The sequence below is a fragment of the Columba livia genome, chromosome 21, assembly GCF_036013475.1.
Source record: "Columba livia isolate bColLiv1 breed racing homer chromosome 21, bColLiv1.pat.W.v2, whole genome shotgun sequence".
Classification (NCBI taxonomy): Eukaryota; Metazoa; Chordata; class Aves; order Columbiformes; family Columbidae; genus Columba; species Columba livia.
The window spans coordinates 477407-492680 of record NC_088622.1 but is presented as its reverse complement, the minus strand read 5'-3'; the positions used below and the strand labels follow the sequence as shown (position 1 = coordinate 492680).

General features: G+C 67.3%; 1 protein-coding gene across 5 annotated transcripts; it reads left to right on the top strand.

Annotated features, from left to right (window-relative positions):
- Positions 1-342: 342 nt before the first annotated feature.
- KCNAB2 (potassium voltage-gated channel subfamily A regulatory beta subunit 2) lies at positions 343-15131 on the top strand. Of its 5 annotated transcripts, XM_065037787.1 has the most exons (16): positions 344-708; positions 3738-3856; positions 4156-4197; positions 10420-10463; positions 10786-10823; positions 10991-11070; positions 11513-11557; positions 11693-11737; positions 11808-11851; positions 11966-12052; positions 13145-13230; positions 13404-13524; positions 13622-13716; positions 13866-13986; positions 14076-14164; positions 14540-15131. In XM_065037787.1, the coding sequence occupies exons 2-16, from the start codon at positions 3780-3782 to the stop codon at positions 14627-14629; spliced, it is 1104 nt and encodes a 367-aa protein (XP_064893859.1). In that variant the 5' UTR covers positions 344-708; positions 3738-3779; the 3' UTR covers positions 14630-15131. The 5 variants fall into 5 exon arrangements, with proteins under 5 accessions (XP_064893860.1, XP_064893859.1, XP_064893862.1 ...); XM_065037788.1 differs by lacking the exon at positions 4156-4197 and having other exon boundaries at positions 343-708; XM_065037790.1 differs by lacking the exons at positions 344-708; positions 3738-3856; positions 4156-4197 and adding exons at positions 6777-7037; positions 12340-12384.
- The last annotated feature ends 143 nt before the right edge of the window (positions 15132-15274 follow it).

Genomic DNA, 15274 nt, shown 5'->3' with positions numbered 1-15274 from the left:
CTGGCGTGCTCCCCTTACTGGGGTGTCCCCAAACTGCGCCCGCCAGGCAGGGGTTTTGCCCAAAACATCCAAACAGCAGAAGGCACTGAGAAGGCGCAGTTGGCACCCGGAGGAGGACGGGTGGCTGCCTGGGGGGATGCGGTGGCGGGGCGAGCCCCCATGCTGGGGGACAGCCCCGCAGCATCGCCTGCAGACACCCTTATTTTACGTTTTAAGAAAAGCACCCGGCATGACTTAAAGGCCGCATCCGCCGGACGAGCCTCTTCCTGCCTGAGCTGTGCCGGGTGGCAGCCGCTCGCTCGCCCACGCGTGTGCCGGTGCCGGGCTGTGGCGCTGACACGGTTAAGGCACCGGCGGGATCGGAGCCGGGCTGCGCGCCACGCTGCACGCCACCAGCCGAGCCCAACTTGCCGAGTCAGGATGTGAGAGCGGCAGGGACGGCTCTGCAGCATCCCTGGTGCTGCCGCATCCCGGGGCGCCGGGGGCTCGGCTTCCCCTCCTCCCCAGACACCTTTTTGCGGGGACGTAGGGATGGGGTAGGGACGGCACGGGCTGCGTTTGCACCCAGCTGCTGCGGCTGCTCTGCGCCGGAGCGGCCCCGCTCCCCAGAGCTGCGGAGCCTCCAGCTCTGCTGGCAGCTCAGGATCTTTTTATTTTGTTTTGTTTTTGCTTCCTGACCGCGCAGCTCCGTTAGAGCACCGGAGTGAGGTAGGTGGGGCTCTGGGGAACCGGTGCTGCTGGCGGGTCTGCAGTGCCGCGGCTGTGGCTCGGCCATGGCGGGAGGTCTGCCTGCCAACCCCCTGGGGTGCTGGCATCGGGGACCCGCGGGCACTCAGTGGCCTGATGGACCCCGGTGCTTTCGTGCTGGCGTAGGTGAAGGTGAAGCAGGAATGACCACGTCGGACGTGTCTCGTTTGTGGCTGTGTCATTGACTCTAGCAGAGCCAGGTGCCTGTGCTTTGGTGCGCACAGCACGATCACGGGCGGCCTCACGTGTCGCAGCTGAATCCCCAGCGCCTGCCGTGTTCGTTACCTTAATGACCGGCTTGTAACCAGGCCGGGGCCGCGCAGCCGGGCCAGCGGGAGCCCGCGCCGTGCTGGGGACGCGGGCAGGGGGAAGGGACGGGGCTGCTGCTCTGCGGATCCTGCAGAGCCGGGCTGCGGCGGGGGCTGCGTGGGGCACGGACAGAGAGGTGGCAGCCGGAGCTGCCGGCTCGAAAGCCGTTTGCAAGGCAGAGCAGGGCAGTGGCAGGAATGGTGCTAAAGTCACCTTTCCCGGGGCATCTTGGGGGGGGGCATTTGCTGAGGGTGGTGTTTGCAAACCTGGTGAAAAAGGGGTAGAAATGCGGGGATGGGTACCCAGAGCGGGGAGATGCTCGGGGCCATCTGCCCTGCATCCCTCACCTGAGCAGCTGGGAAGGACGCCGGGGTGCCGGGGCAGGGGCCCCGCAGCTCCCTCCAGCCCAGCGCCAGCCCCGGCGGCTCAGGCTCATCAGTAGCTGCAGAGGCTTTGTCCTGATTTCAAATTAATCCCGTGTACATCTTCACCTCCTCTTGCTGTGCCGGCAGCAGGTTTGGGGGGCTCCGCAGACCCCCCCCAGGCTGCTCAGGCAGAGCTCTGGCTCAGCGAGTCCCCGGCCCTGAATCCACCCGCATCTCGGTGCCCATCTTGCTCTGTGGGAATGGAGCTCGGTGGGACCACAAGCTTTTGGGGCACCCTCAGGGTCTCACATGCATCCTGCATGTTCCCTGTCCATGCATCGCCCTGCAGCAGCTCCTGCAGCTGCGGACACGGGCTGGGTTCTGCCCTGAGGAAGCTGGAGGTGCAGGAAGGGTCTGGGGGGGGACGGGGCTTTTGGCAGTGCTGTGGCTCAGGGCACCCGGAGGGGCAGGTTGGCCGGGATGCCCCATGTGCCGGCAGCCCAGTGGCGCCTCCTGGTAAAGTTCCTCCGGTGCCACCAGAGACTGGGCAGCAACTGCGCTGGGACCGCCAGCGTCCCCACGAGGTGACGGGTCAGGGGCGCTAGGTCCTGCAGACGACTGCGGAGACCTGAGCTCATGGCACCGCAGATCCTCAGGACGTGTCAACAGAGCCAGTCCTCGGCCCTGCAATAAGTTTAGTCTCAGTTTGTGGCAGTGCAGGGGGGGTTTGGCTGTCCCTGCTGCAGGCATCCCCCAGCTCGCTTCAGCTTCGTTATACAGCTGCTAATTAAGTGTGGCTGGGTGGGCCAGAGGCAGCTTGCAGGATGGTGCCCGGGCCGGTGGCTGCTGTGGAACCCGCGTTGTCGCAGGCGGCGGCCAGGAGAGAGATGCGGGGAGTGGCCAAGGTGACATGAGCAGCCCCCGGGAGAAGCCGGGGCGTCGCAGTGGCTCTGGGGGCTTGGCAGGGTCCTGCTGGGGACGTGCAGGGCGATGGCGCGGGGCCATGGGGGAGCGGCTCCCTCCTGCCTGGTTTATCGAGCCTGATCTTGCGCCCCGGCGTGGCTGCGGGCAAAGGAGCCGCGATTCTGCAGTGCTGGGGGAGGAGGGAGCTGGGGCCCTGCACCGGGGCTGCAGCGGGGCCGGGGGCCGCAGCGGGGCCGGGGGCCGCAGCGGGGCCGGGGACTGCGGGGGGCGGGCGGGCGGCTCCGCGGGGACGGGCTCAGCTGCCGCAGCTGCTGCCATTGGGCTGCATGGGCTGCAGGGGCTGCGCTGGGCTGCAGGAACGCCGTGCCAGGATGCTGGAGGGATGCGGGATGCAGGCACACTGTGCCGGGATGCAGGAGGGATGTGGAAGGGATGCAGGCACACTGTGCGGGATGCAGGAGGGATGTGGAAGGGATGCAGGCACACTGTGCGGGATGCAGGAGGGATGTGGAAGGGATGCAGGCACACTGTGCGGGATGCAGGAGGGATGTGGAAGGGATGCAGGCACACTGTGCGGGATGCAGGAGGGATGTGGAAGGGATGCAGGCACACTGTGCGGGATGCAGGAGGGATGTGGATGGGATGCAGGCGACTGTGCGGGATGCAGGAGGGATGTGGAAGGGATGCAGGCACACTGTGCTGGGATGCAGGAGGGATGCAGGATGTGGGAGGGATGCAGACATGCCCTGCTGGGATGCAGGTGGGATGCGTACCAGGACGCGAGCACTCGCTGTGCCCAGGGCAGCCAGGGAAGGAAGTATTTGCCTTGCCTTGCCTTGTCCCTTGCAGGGGGACCCTCTGGAGGCTGCTTTACTGTTAACCACCAGCAAAATGTTTAATTTTTCAGGCCCGTGTTTCTTCACCATTTCCTGATGTGTCGTAAGACCTCAGTGCCATGGGTTGCTGCCCCGTGGCATCCCCTGCTCAGCTCCTATGGGCAGCCAGGGAGGCAGGGGACAGGCAGGGGGCAGGCAGGGGGACAGGCAGGGGGCAGGCAGGGGGACAGGCAGGGGGCAGGCAGTGGGACAGGCAGCAAGCAGCCCTGCTCTGTGCTCTGTGGGAGCCCTAGAAGTTTGGGGAGAGGAACTGCGATGGGGAGTCATCAGCACCGGGTAGGGGCGGAGGGGTTTGGGCTCGGCAGTGGGTCAGGGTGGGATGCTGTGGTCTGTGGCTGGCAGGGCTGCCGTCCTGCCTGCCGTGCCCTGCCTGCCCCTGCCCGTGCCGCTGCCTGTGCCACACACCCATCCGGCTCGTGAGCGACTGCAGCAGGAAGCACCGTCATGCGCGCACCCCAAAAACCCCGTTTCTTCCTCTTTTCTCTTCCCGCGGCAGGGCTGAGGCGGCGCGCGGCTCCAGGGAGCCCAGGCTGGCTCCATGTATCCCGAATCCACCACTGACTCCCCGGCGCGACTCTCGCTGCGGCAGACAGGCTCCCCCGGGATGATCTACAGGTAAGGGCGGGGGCGGCCCCGGGGGGCTCGGCGCGACTCCGGACGCAGGGCCGCGGCTCCCGAAACCGCCCCGCACACCTCGTGCAAAAACTTCCAGGACTGCAAAACACCCGGCGGCAGCAGCGGCATTTGTGGGCGCCGGCGCCTGTCACGGGAAGAGGGGCTTCCTCTCGCAGCACGTGCCGGTGCCCGCTGCAGGGTGTCCTCCCCACAGCCGCCGGCTGTGCCGCGCCGTCCCGCTCCACCTTTCTAACGGGGTTTGTGGCATCTTTCTTCTCTCTCCCCTTTGCTGTCGGAAGCGCGAGGTACGGGAGCCCCAAGCGCCAGCTCCAGTTCTACAGGTAACCCGGCCCTCCCCCTCCCCAAAATCCCCCACTCCGGGCGGGACGGGCATCACCGGCACGGCACCGTGTTTTCACCTGCTCGTGGGTTTGGCAGCGCGACGTGGGGAAACGCGCGTGTGGCTGGGGAGGTGGGGACGCCCTCGCCGGGCCGCCGCGGCAGCGCAGCGTGGGCAGGGGGCACCAGGGAACAGCGCTGCGGGGCGCGGGGCTCAGCTCGGGGAGCGTCCCGCACCGGCGCTGCACCGGGAAGAGCCTGCCGGCTGCTCCCCAGGGCAGCGCCGGGAGCCGGGCCAGCCGCTCGCTGCTCCTGCCGTTCCGAGAAGCATCACTAAGTGGTACAGAAGGCAACACTTTCCCCCACCCCCAGCCTTTTACCATTTGAAAGTGGCACTTTGCCCATCACACTGTGCCAGTGGCCGCTCCGGCGCTCCCTGGGCCCGGCCCGGGGCGATGAGGAGGAGTCCGTGTTTCCGTCCCACCACGGCTCTGACCCTGCCCCACGGGGACCGCGGGAGGGCTGCGTCTGCTGCGGGGACTGCCCCAGTGCCCCGGCTGTCCCACTGCCCCGTGCGACAGTGGCGCGGGACCTGTCACCGCCGGGCGAGGGCGAGGGCTGGCTGCGGCGGGGCGGTGGTGCCAGGTTTGATAGAGCAGCGGTACATCCCCGGGCTTTTAGCGGAGCCACCATGAATAATTTAGCTCCTCTTCGCGGGGAAGAAAATCCCCTAATAGGGCTAATGGAGTGCGGCGAGAAAGCTGGGCGCGGGGGGCCCTGCGCAGCTGCCAACTGCCTCGGCTGCCAAGCGCCGACACTCCCCTAATGCAAAAAAACCCGGTGGCCGCGTCTCTTATAGCTGCCCGGGGCAGCCCGGCCGCCCAGAGCGCTGCCGCTGATGAGCAGCATCCCCGGGGCGCGGGTGAGTCGGGCGCGGGGTCGGCACGGCCGCGGCGCAGCTGCTGCAGCAGCTCGCGGGATTCGCTGCGCGGGTGACTCGGGATTCAGTGCCTTGGGGAGGATTTCGTTTGGGGTTTGGGGTCTGTTTGGTTTTCAGCAGCGGTTGGTTGGCAACAAGTTCCCAGCATGGCCAGCCGGGCTGGACAGACGCCTTGCCCAGCAGCTGCCCCGCGCACCCGGCTGTCACCCGCTCGTTGTGCCTGTGACACATGCTAACGGTCCCCTGCTTCCTCCTGAGCCCGTGTCCCTCCCGTCCCTGCTCCTTCCCGCAGAACAGCCCTCGGGCAGCTTCAGGATTTCTGCTAACGAATGGGGCTGAGCCCACCGCCTCCGCGCTGCCCCCGCACCCCGTAATGAGCCCAGCTGAGGATCAGGGCTGTGGAGATGAGGGGCTGGTGGATTCCACCCGTTCCCCCCCAGCCTCATTTGCGCGGTGGTTCCGTGCAGCCGGCATGGGCTTTTCCCAGCCACTATCCCGCAAAGGTCCCACCAGGGATGAGGGGTCCTGCTGGGCACCGGGGATTCCCCCCACGTTTGGCTTTGCCACAAGAGAGGGTCCCCTTTCCAGGGCTCCCTGTGTCCCTGAGCCCTCGCTGCGGAGCAGGAGTGCTGAGGGTCTCCGGCAGTGCCGAAGGTTTCTGGCAGTGCTGGGTATCGCAGGAGCCCCGCAGCTTTGGTCGCCCCTGCCTGCTGCCGCTCCGTGTCGTCTGGTCTTGTTCTTTTTCGTGAGGTCACACCTCAGTGGGACAGTGCCCTTCGCTTCTGGCTCCTGCTGCTGTGAATTTGAGCTTCATAGGGGAAGAAAAAAACACCGGTGGGAGCCCGGCTGGAGCCTGATACCGGTGCAGCTCCAGCACGGTGCGCTCCCGGCAGCCACGTCGGCACCAGTGCTGTGGTTTTGGCCCCAGTCCCTGCTCCTTCTTTCGGCCCCGGAGTGCGAGGGATGTGGCAGAGAGCAGCAGGGAGATGGATGCCAGTGCCACCGCCGGCAAGGTCCTGGCCATAGTGGTGCGAGGAGCCCGCTCTGCGGCAGGCTGTTTTGGCAGCCATGGCTGCAGGAAGGTGTTGGCTGGCACCACGGGTTGTGGCAGCCGCCGGCAAGGGCCCGGTGCCCACAGCCCCTCTGCAGCTGCCCACCCTTCCTGGGGAACCCACGGGGCACCTTTCCCATCCTGACCTTTCCATCCGCCAGCACACGCGGTGCCGGATTCTCACCAGCAGCACTTGTGCCACTGCTCGCCCACCCCAAGCAGCTCGCGGGGCTCACTGCGGCCCCCGCGGGGACGCAAACAGCAGCCGGTGTGAGCTGCAGGCAGCACAGCCGGGGCACGTGCCGGGCTGCAGCCACTTGCTGGGCTCAGGGCCACCATGGTGGCGCCACTGCAGTTCCCGCAGCCCACAGCCACCCAGCACCGCGTCCCTTCCCCGCCGCGCTGCTGCCCACGCTGCTCCCGCTCCTGCCAAGGCTTGGCTCCACCAAAGAGACCGGCTTTGCCAGGGTCCCTGCTGTCCCCTCTGCGCCCCAGACCCGCCGCAGGTCCTGGCGAGGGCGGGTGCCGCCACCCCGGCGTCGCGGCGGGACACTCTCCCCGCTCTCTCCGTAGCATCGCTGAGCGCTGGGCGGCGAGGCCAGCCCGCAGAGCCCGCGCCGGGGCAGCGGGATGCTCTCCATGACGTACAGCGAGAGCCTGCGCAGCGTGGCCAGCCGGCACCCCCCCGAGTGGGGGCTGCCCCCGGCCCCCCGGGCGGCCGGCGCGCTGGAGCTGCGGCGGCTGCGGGACGTGCGGGCGGCGGCGCGGGCGAAGACGCTGGAGGAGTTCCTGCGGATGCACGGGCTCTCGCTGGCCGACAGCACCGCCCGCACCACCGGCATGCCATACAGGTAAGGCAGCGCCGGCGCCTGCGGGTCAGCGAACGCGGCGAGGGCCGAGCTGAGGGGACAGAGCAGGGGACCTGGCCTGCAGAGTGCGGGATTGTGCCGGTTTCCCTGTGCCACACCAAGGCTGGGAAGAGCCGTTTGCCTTGGTGCAGAAGGCAACCTATCTCGTCCGGGGTGTGCCAGAGAGGCCGTGGCGCGGTGGCACCGTTACCTCTTGCTTGTTCAATGATCTTTGAGCTTCTGACTTGATTTTCCTTTTGCTGTTGGGAAGTGGGAAGTGCGAACACCCTCTGTGCTGTTAACGAGCAGGCGGTTGGCGCAAACAGCTGCAGAGACGCTTCACCGCCTGACGGCACTCATGGCAGAGCTGGCGCCCCATTAATTTTGCATGCGCGTCCCGGGCACGGTGCAAGGCGTCTCAGGGTTCCGGTGACTTTTGTCCTTCTCATTGTGCCGCGCTGTGCCGCACCGCAGGTCAGGTTCCCCTCCGCTCACCATAACATTTACACAGTGGCAGGAGCCCATCTAATATTCATGGGGTGATTATTTATTGATGGGGAGAGGCTGGCACAGGCACCCCCAGCGATGCTCCTTCGGCCATGTGCCACTGCCCCCAAAATCTCAGGGGTTCCTCCTCCCCCGGGAGCTGCTGATTGCTGCCAGGGCCCCCCCAGCACGGAGCTGGAGCTGGAGCTGGAGCCAGCGCCACGGGATTACCCGGCTAAGGAGCTTTGCGGCAGAGGGAGGCGGAGGAGATTACAAGAGTTCTCATTAGGCTGGGGCTGAACGTGCATCGTTTCCCCCGCAAACCGGGCCCCGGCCCCGCTCCTTTCCCGGGGCACAAAACGGGACAGCCGCTCGCGTCCCGCCTTCCTCGGGAGGTGCTGGGCTGCGTTTCACCCCAATCCGCCGAGCCAAGCAGGGCAACTGCTCCGGCTTCGGCGAACCCCCAGCTCTGCCCCGCAGAGCCGGCGGCATCACCAGCACCCACACTCGCGCCCCATGACGGCACGGTTGGCAACGCGCAAGCGCTTCTGCTGGGAGGTTTTTGTTTCGGACGCGCATCCACCGGAGAGGAGGGAAGCTGTGCCGGCACGGGCAAAGGGCCGCAGCCCCCGCTGCCCCCCAGTGCCGGCAGTCTCACCCACGGGGGAGCCCTTCGGGGGGCACCCGCTGCGGCGCCGCCCGTCCTGCCCCCCACCTGCCCGGCGCCCTCACGCGCTTCCCAAGCTCATCAAATATTGAGGGCAGGAGGGCCGAGGAGCCGGCCCCCCGCGCCGCCTCGCAGCCCCCGCCGTCACGTTGGCGGCGCGGCGGAGCGCGGGCGCGCAGGAGGAGCTCCCGCCTCGCCCGGGGCCACGGCTAAATTTAGGCAGCTGGCGCGGGGGCCCGGCGGAGCAGCATGCAGGTCTCCTTTGTGTGCTCCGAGCACAGCATCAAAAGCCGGAGCGCGGAGGACCGGCTGAACCGGCAGAATGCCGGCAGCCCCAGCCTCGGCACCCGCGGCAAGTTCCGGGCAGTGGCCATGGTGGCCCGCAGCCTGGGGCAGCTCTCGGTGCAGAACGCCCCCTCGTCCAGCGAGTCCAGCGTCAAGCAGCCGGGGATGAAGTACCGGTAGGCGAGGGCACCGCTGGGGCGGGCAGGCGGCTGCTCTGCTCCGCACGGGCTCGGGGCGGCGGGGCCAAGGGGTCGGGTGCGCCGCGCTCCCCCAGCTCGCGTCCCGCTCCGGAGGATTCTCGGTGCTAAAAGTGCTGACCGTGCGCCTCATCGCCTCCCTCGCTGCTGCTGGCAGCTCTGAGCCAGCCTTGCTGGGATGGGGGGGAAAGGGACCGTAGAATTTGGGGTCGGATTAGCGGCGTTCCCGGCACCTGCCGAGCTGGGCGGCTGTGGAGCCGCAGGGGTCCGGGGGCCACGGTGCGTGTTAATCCGCGGGCTGCCATATCTCCGTTCCGGCACTGCCGGGGACTCGCTGCCCAGCGAAGCGTGTGCAGAGCCGGGACGTGGCTCCCGGCTGCCCGGGGGGGGGGTGTGCCCGCTGTGCCCCCCGCAGGGTTAACGCGCTCCCAGGAAGGGGGCCAGGGGCTCCCCAGGGATCGGGGTCCGGCTGCCCTCGCTGCAGCCCAGTCGGACAAGTCCGGCCGTCACCCCAGCGCTGGGCGATGCTCCTGCGGAGGGACAGGACAGGAGGGCTGTGACAGCGGTGACAAGGCGCATCACGGTGCGACGCTCTTTCACCCTCCTGCCCTTCCCAGGATCCGTCCCCGTCTTGGTTGGGTGGCCGGTGAAGGTGCTTTTGGGCAGGAAAGTGGGGAGCAGTGATTGCTGCCAGCGTCAGACACCCAGGGTGTCCCCGGCAATGCCCCTGCAGCCTGGGCTGGCCAGGACAGGGCTGGTGCCGTCCGCTCCCTGCCACGACCCCCATCGTGGGGCCTGAGCCGCCCCCCCTGTGGCCGCGGCCTCTCCCTGCCACAAAAAGCTCTAAAAATACCGCGGGGTCGGGGGGAGCGCCTGCGCCTCCAGATGTTGGGCAATAACGTGGTGGTGCGGAAGGACGATGCCCGGCTCAGCTCACCCCGCAGTTCCCTGCCGCCCTTGGACCCTGTCCGGCTCCCCGTGCCGTGGTACCATGCCGTGTGCCGGCGCTGGCGGTGCCTCCCGGTTGCTACGCGACACCCGTGCGGGCGAGCTGCCATGGCTCACCTACACTTTATTTATTTTAACACTCACTTCTCGAGCCTTTGTCATTTTTAAGGAGAAACTGGCTCTCCATCACCGCGGCGGAGGCGTCTGCCAGCCCGGCCCCCGGCCCGAGAGCTGCTCTCCAGCCAAAACGTTCAGAGTGCTTCATTTGTGCAGGAGCTCCGCTCCTGAGCACCCTCTCCCTGCACACCCCTGTGCCGCGGCACAGGGAACGGGCACAGCCCATGCCACAGCACAGGGAACGGGCACAGTTCGTGCCACGGCACAGGGAATGGGCACGGCTTGTGCCGCGTGTAGGACGCCCTGGGCCTAACAGCTGCTGTGCCATCTTCCCCTCCTCCTGCCCCATGTCCTTGTGCCAGCGGCACTGCCGGGGCAGCCGAACACCTCAGCCCCGTCACAGGAGCCGCTGTAACCAGGTCACTGCCCGCGGCCACTCGCTGTTACCCACCAGACACGGCAATTATTTGGGTGCAGGAAATGGCACGGCTGTGACAGTGCTGGCCGTGCCGCTGGTGAGTGCCGTGCACCCGGCCTGGGGTGCCTTTTTAATCCATTGTGGAGGGACCCTCACTGCGGGACCATCCCACGCGGGGACCAGGGGTGGGACGGGCACTGGGGAGCACAACTCACCAGCAGGCGCTCGGAGGCTTTAGTGGTTTCCTAATGGGTCTCTGTCTTCCAGGAACCTCGGCAAGTCCGGGCTGCGCGTGTCCTGCCTGGGCCTGGGTAAGTGCCGGGGTTGGTGCGGCCCCGCGGCGGCTGCTGGCGAGGGCAGCGCTCCCCTGCTCCGCCAAGGCAAGGAAAGGGTTTTGCTCCGGCCCGGCGGCCACTTTGAGACGCAGCCCAGAAGTTGTCAAATTATTTTCTCCTGTTTCTCCTGCGACGTGATGGGAAGCGACTGGGTGCGCTGGGAGCACCGTGCCGCACGCGGCGGGACCAACCGTGGCTGCCGCGTGCCGGGGCTGTGCCAGGGCAGCCGGGGAGGGGGGCTGGGGGTGCTCACCGCGCTGGCCGCGCTCACCGCGGGCATGTCCTCTCTCCTCCGCAGGGACATGGGTGACCTTTGGAGGGCAGATCACAGATGAGGTGAGGGTCACAGCCCGTCCCTCCCAGCCCTTCCCGAGCCGAGCAGGGCCGGGCCGGGGCCGGCAGAGCCGCAGGCGCTGGTCTTGGTGCACATGGTGTGCCAGAGCTCACCAGCACCTGCGAGCCCTCAGCCTCCCCCACTGACCCTCCCCGCTCTCCCCTCGCAGATGGCGGAGCAGCTGATGACTTTAGCCTATGACAACGGCATTAATCTCTTCGACACGGCAGAAGTCTACGCCGCCGGCAAGTAGGTACCCGGCTTGAGCAGCGGCACAAGGGGCCTCATCCACAAACCAGCCGCCGGCACCTCTGAGCTGCGGCACCACTGGGAGCCTCCTGGGTTTGCCAGCTGCAGAGCGGCTGCAGGACGGGGCAGCAAGCGCTTGCTCACCGTAGCCAAGCGCCCTCCCCGGCACAGCAAGCGGCCCCGAGGCACCGTGGTGTCCCCACACACCCGCTTAAAAACCAAAACCGAGCATGTGCCTCAGGGAGCAGCTCGGCTCTGTGCCACAGCAGAGGGGAACCAGCGTCCCCGAGGCCACCACGTTTGCCCCTTAGTCTGCCAGGGACCGGGGCCATCCCTGCCGGCTGTTTCTTACCACAGTTGTGGTCACTTTTCCCGGCCACAGCGTTTCTGCCCCGTGGCTGCAGCAGCCGCGGTGCCGGTGCTGACCCCCATTCTCTTGCAGGGCCGAGGTGGTGCTGGGCAACATCATCAAGAAGAAAGGCTGGAGGTAAGCTGGGTTGTTCCTGAGCAGTGAACCCGGCCACCACCACGCCACGCCGTGTCCTGGACGCGGGCAGGACGCACACAGGGCGCGCGGGGGCTCTGCGGGTGCCACTGCCCGTGACTTTCTTTCTCCACACAGACGGTCCAGCCTGGTCATCACCACCAAAATCTTCTGGGGAGGAAAGTAGGTATCGCCCCCCGCGGTGGCAGCGCAGCCGGGGCGCACCGGGCCTCACCCACCTTTGCTTTCCCAGGGCTGAGACGGAGAGGGGCCTGTCCCGAAAACACATCATTGAAGGTAGGGCTGCTCGCCGGGCACTGCTGGCCCCGGGGCCAAGCTGTGCCGCGCCGGCTGCCTCGCGGGGGTGCAGAGCCCGGACGCCTGACAGCGCCGGTGCCGCTGGTGCTGCAGGTCTGAAGGCGTCGCTGGAGCGGCTGCAGCTGGAGTATGTGGACGTGGTGTTCGCCAACCGGCCTGACCCCAACACGCCGATGGAAGGTGGGTGCCGTGCCGCGGTGCTGCGCTCCTCCCCGCCGCCTTTCGTCGCCCTCGTGGTTGGTTTGTGCCAGGCTTTTATTTCAAGGGCATTTTCACTTCCCAAGCAAAAACGGCTCCTTCGCCTCCCCGGTCAGCCCACGCCATGGTTAAGCCTCTGCCACCCCCAGCCCGGTGCCAGGACCCCCTCGGGCTGCGGCGGGGACGGGTTGGTGGCACAGCGGCAGGTCACTGCCCCCGTCCCGGCAGCAGCCGACTCCACTCTCTCTAAATCTCTCTTTTATCACCAGGGAGCCCATTTAGTTCCTCCAAGTCCAGGACTTTCATCATAGAAGGTACTCCCTGCCCGCACTCTGCCCGCGGCCGCTGCCCGCACCCCAGCGGCGTTTCCTGGGGCAGAACCCCCTCCTCTCTGATTTGCATCCCCGTCCCCCCGCCGCGGGCAAACCCTGCCATGAAGCGCACAGGCAGCGGCAGCACAACAAAACCACCCCTGCCCCTTTGGACCATCGCACAGTTAAAGGGGAAAAAGCAAAGAGACTCCGGGGGGTCCTCGACATGGGCACCTGTGCGGCCGTGCCGGGACCGCGGCAGGGTCCCTCTCGCCGGGCAGCTGGCAGCATGCCGGGGCGCTCTGGCACTGCCGGGCAGCCCCGTGCCCATCGCTCTCCCCGCTGCCTGCCCTTGGCTGCAGCAACGCGCCTTGGCTTGGCCCCGGCCCGCATGGCTCGGAGCCGGCTCCCCCCAAGACCCCCGCGCCCCTCGCACGGGTCCAGGGCTCCCTCCCTCTCCTGGGTCTCGGTGCGCGGGCGATGCTTCAGGTCCCCCCACTGTGGCAGTGCCAAGTGCAGTGCCGGTGCTGGTACCCGTGGGGCCTGGGGCTGCTCCCCGTGCCAGGGGAGCCCCGGCATTGCCAGCAGCATGTCAGGATCGACCGCAGTCCCCAGCACGTCCCAAGTGGCTGCTCCCTCGGTCCCTGTCCTGCTCCTTCTCCAAAAGCATCCGGACACAGCCCGGCCCCGCCAGCCGTCAGCACGGCACGAGCCCCTCCCGCGGCACCCTGCTAACCCCACTGCTCTCCCTTCCCTCCGGCAGAGACGGTGCGAGCCATGACCCACGTCATCAACCAGGGGATGGCCATGTACTGGGGGACCTCGCGCTGGAGCTCCATGGAGATCATGGTAGGGGCCCAGGGGGCCGCGTCGGAGCAGCGCCAGTGACGCTGATTTAATTAGACAGCAGCTGGCAGGAGCCAAGAGCTGGCAGATGAGCTCGAGCCTTAATTATTTTTCGGGGCGGCTCTCGGGGCTCAGCCGGGGGCTCGGGGGGGCACTGAGGTCCTGCTCCCCGGCAGGAGGCGTATTCGGTGGCCCGGCAGTTCAACCTGATCCCGCCGATCTGTGAGCAGGCCGAGTACCACATGTTTCAGCGGGAGAAGGTGGAGGTGCAGCTCCCGGAGCTCTTCCACAAGATCGGTACGGCCGTGGGGGTCCTGCCCTGAACCCCTCACACAGCCCCTGGACCGGGGAGCTGGGGGGTGACAGCGTCACTGCCGCTCTGCTCTGCCCTCAGGCGTCGGAGCCATGACCTGGTCGCCGCTGGCTTGCGGCATCGTCTCGGGGAAGTACGACGGGGGGATCCCCCCCTACTCCCGCGCCTCGCTGAAGGTGAGCCAGGCCGGGGGCTGCGGCGGGACGGGCAGAGCCGGGGGAGCGGGGCTGGGGGTCTCACAGGGTCCCTGGGGGTGTGGGGGTCTGGGAGCCAGGGGATGCACAGCCTTCACAGGGTCCCCATGCACCCCCCCTCCTGTCCCCAGGGGTACCAGTGGCTGAAGGACAAGATCCTGAGCGAGGAGGGCCGGCGGCAGCAGGCCAAGCTGAAGGAGCTGCAGGCCATCGCCGAGCGCCTGGGCTGCACCCTGCCGCAGCTCGCCATCGGTACAGGCGGCGGGCGGGGGGACAGCGGGGACAGCAGGGACGGGGGGACAGCGCCCCGCGCTCACGCTCTGCTCTCCCTCCTGCCCCAGCCTGGTGCTTGCGCAACGAGGGCGTGAGCTCCGTCCTGCTGGGAGCCTCCAACACCGACCAGCTGATGGAGAACATCGGAGCAATACAGGTCAGTGCTCCGCCGCGCCGGGGAGGCTCCGCCTGCTCGGGGCTTCACCGGGGCAGCGCCTGCCTGCGCGGTGTGGGGCTGCAGGGCTGCAACACGCTGTGCAGGGAAAGGAGGTTGCGAACCTCCCTCAAAACAAGAAATCTGGGTTTTGCCTGACCTGAAGCTGAGCGGCAGCCGAGGCTTCGCCACTGAGAACGCAGGGGATGAGCCCAAGCTCATCCCTAACTGGGTCACTCAGCCAGCAAGCCAGGGCTGGGAGCACCGAGGTGGCGGTGGAGGCAGCGAGCGTGGCACGGCCACGTGCCGCCCGCCGCCGCATCCCCCACGTGCAGCAGGGGCGCGATCCTGCCTCCCCACGGCGCCCCGTCTCGACAGGTCCTTCCAAAGCTGTCGTCTTCCATCGTACACGAGATCGATAGCATCCTGGGCAACAAACCCTACAGCAAGAAGGACTACAGATCCTAAGTGCGCCCGCAAGCGCGCCGCCCGCCGCGCAGCCCTCGCCGCCCCTTCGCTTGCTTGCGCTTCGTTGGAGCAAAGTGGAGAGCGTGGTTTGCACCGCGAGCGCCGGCGCTCCCGCCACCCCAGACCATCGCACTGCGTGCGCCGGCACGGCTCGGGAGCAGGGGACAGGCGCTGGTGGGGAGCGCGAGCCCCGAGCCGCCCTGCCTGCAGCCGGAGCCGCCGCGGTGCCGCCGCGGTGCCCCGTTGCATGCAAGGCTGCCGCCCCGCGGTGCCGGCGGGGGCGAGCAGTGCTGTACCCCCACCAGGCCAACAACACGAAGCTGTTCCTGCCCCGGCCCCTCACCTCTGCCCTGCGCCGCGGCTGCGCCAGCTCCGGGGAACCACCGGCTGCGGGCCGGACGGAGGGTTGGGGGGGCCTGGGGGGTATGTGTATGTATATATATATACACAGATACATATATATGTACATACACCTATGTAAATACAGATCTATACCTCCGTACCTACATATATATCTATGCCTATAATCTACCCATACCTATACCCACATATAGACACATGCCTGTATATTTACTCAGATGTGTACATAAGCATGAGCACACACGTATTAAATTCCACGTTATATACACACGTGTATAAAAATAT

What these genes read in the sequence shown, in the direction of transcription:
- KCNAB2 (XM_065037790.1), top strand. Translation starts at nt 6,817, where the DNA reads ATGCTCTCCATGACGTACAGCGAGAGCCTGCGCAGCGTGGCCAGCCGG. An exon ending in CCCCAACACGCCGATGGAAG is followed by an intron (nt 12,053 to 12,339) that starts GTGGGTGCCGTG and finishes TTTTATCACCAG; the next exon opens with GGAGCCCATTTAGTTCCTCC. An exon ending in CAGGACTTTCATCATAGAAG is followed by an intron (nt 12,385 to 13,144) that starts GTACTCCCTGCC and finishes TCCCTCCGGCAG; the next exon opens with AGACGGTGCGAGCCATGACC.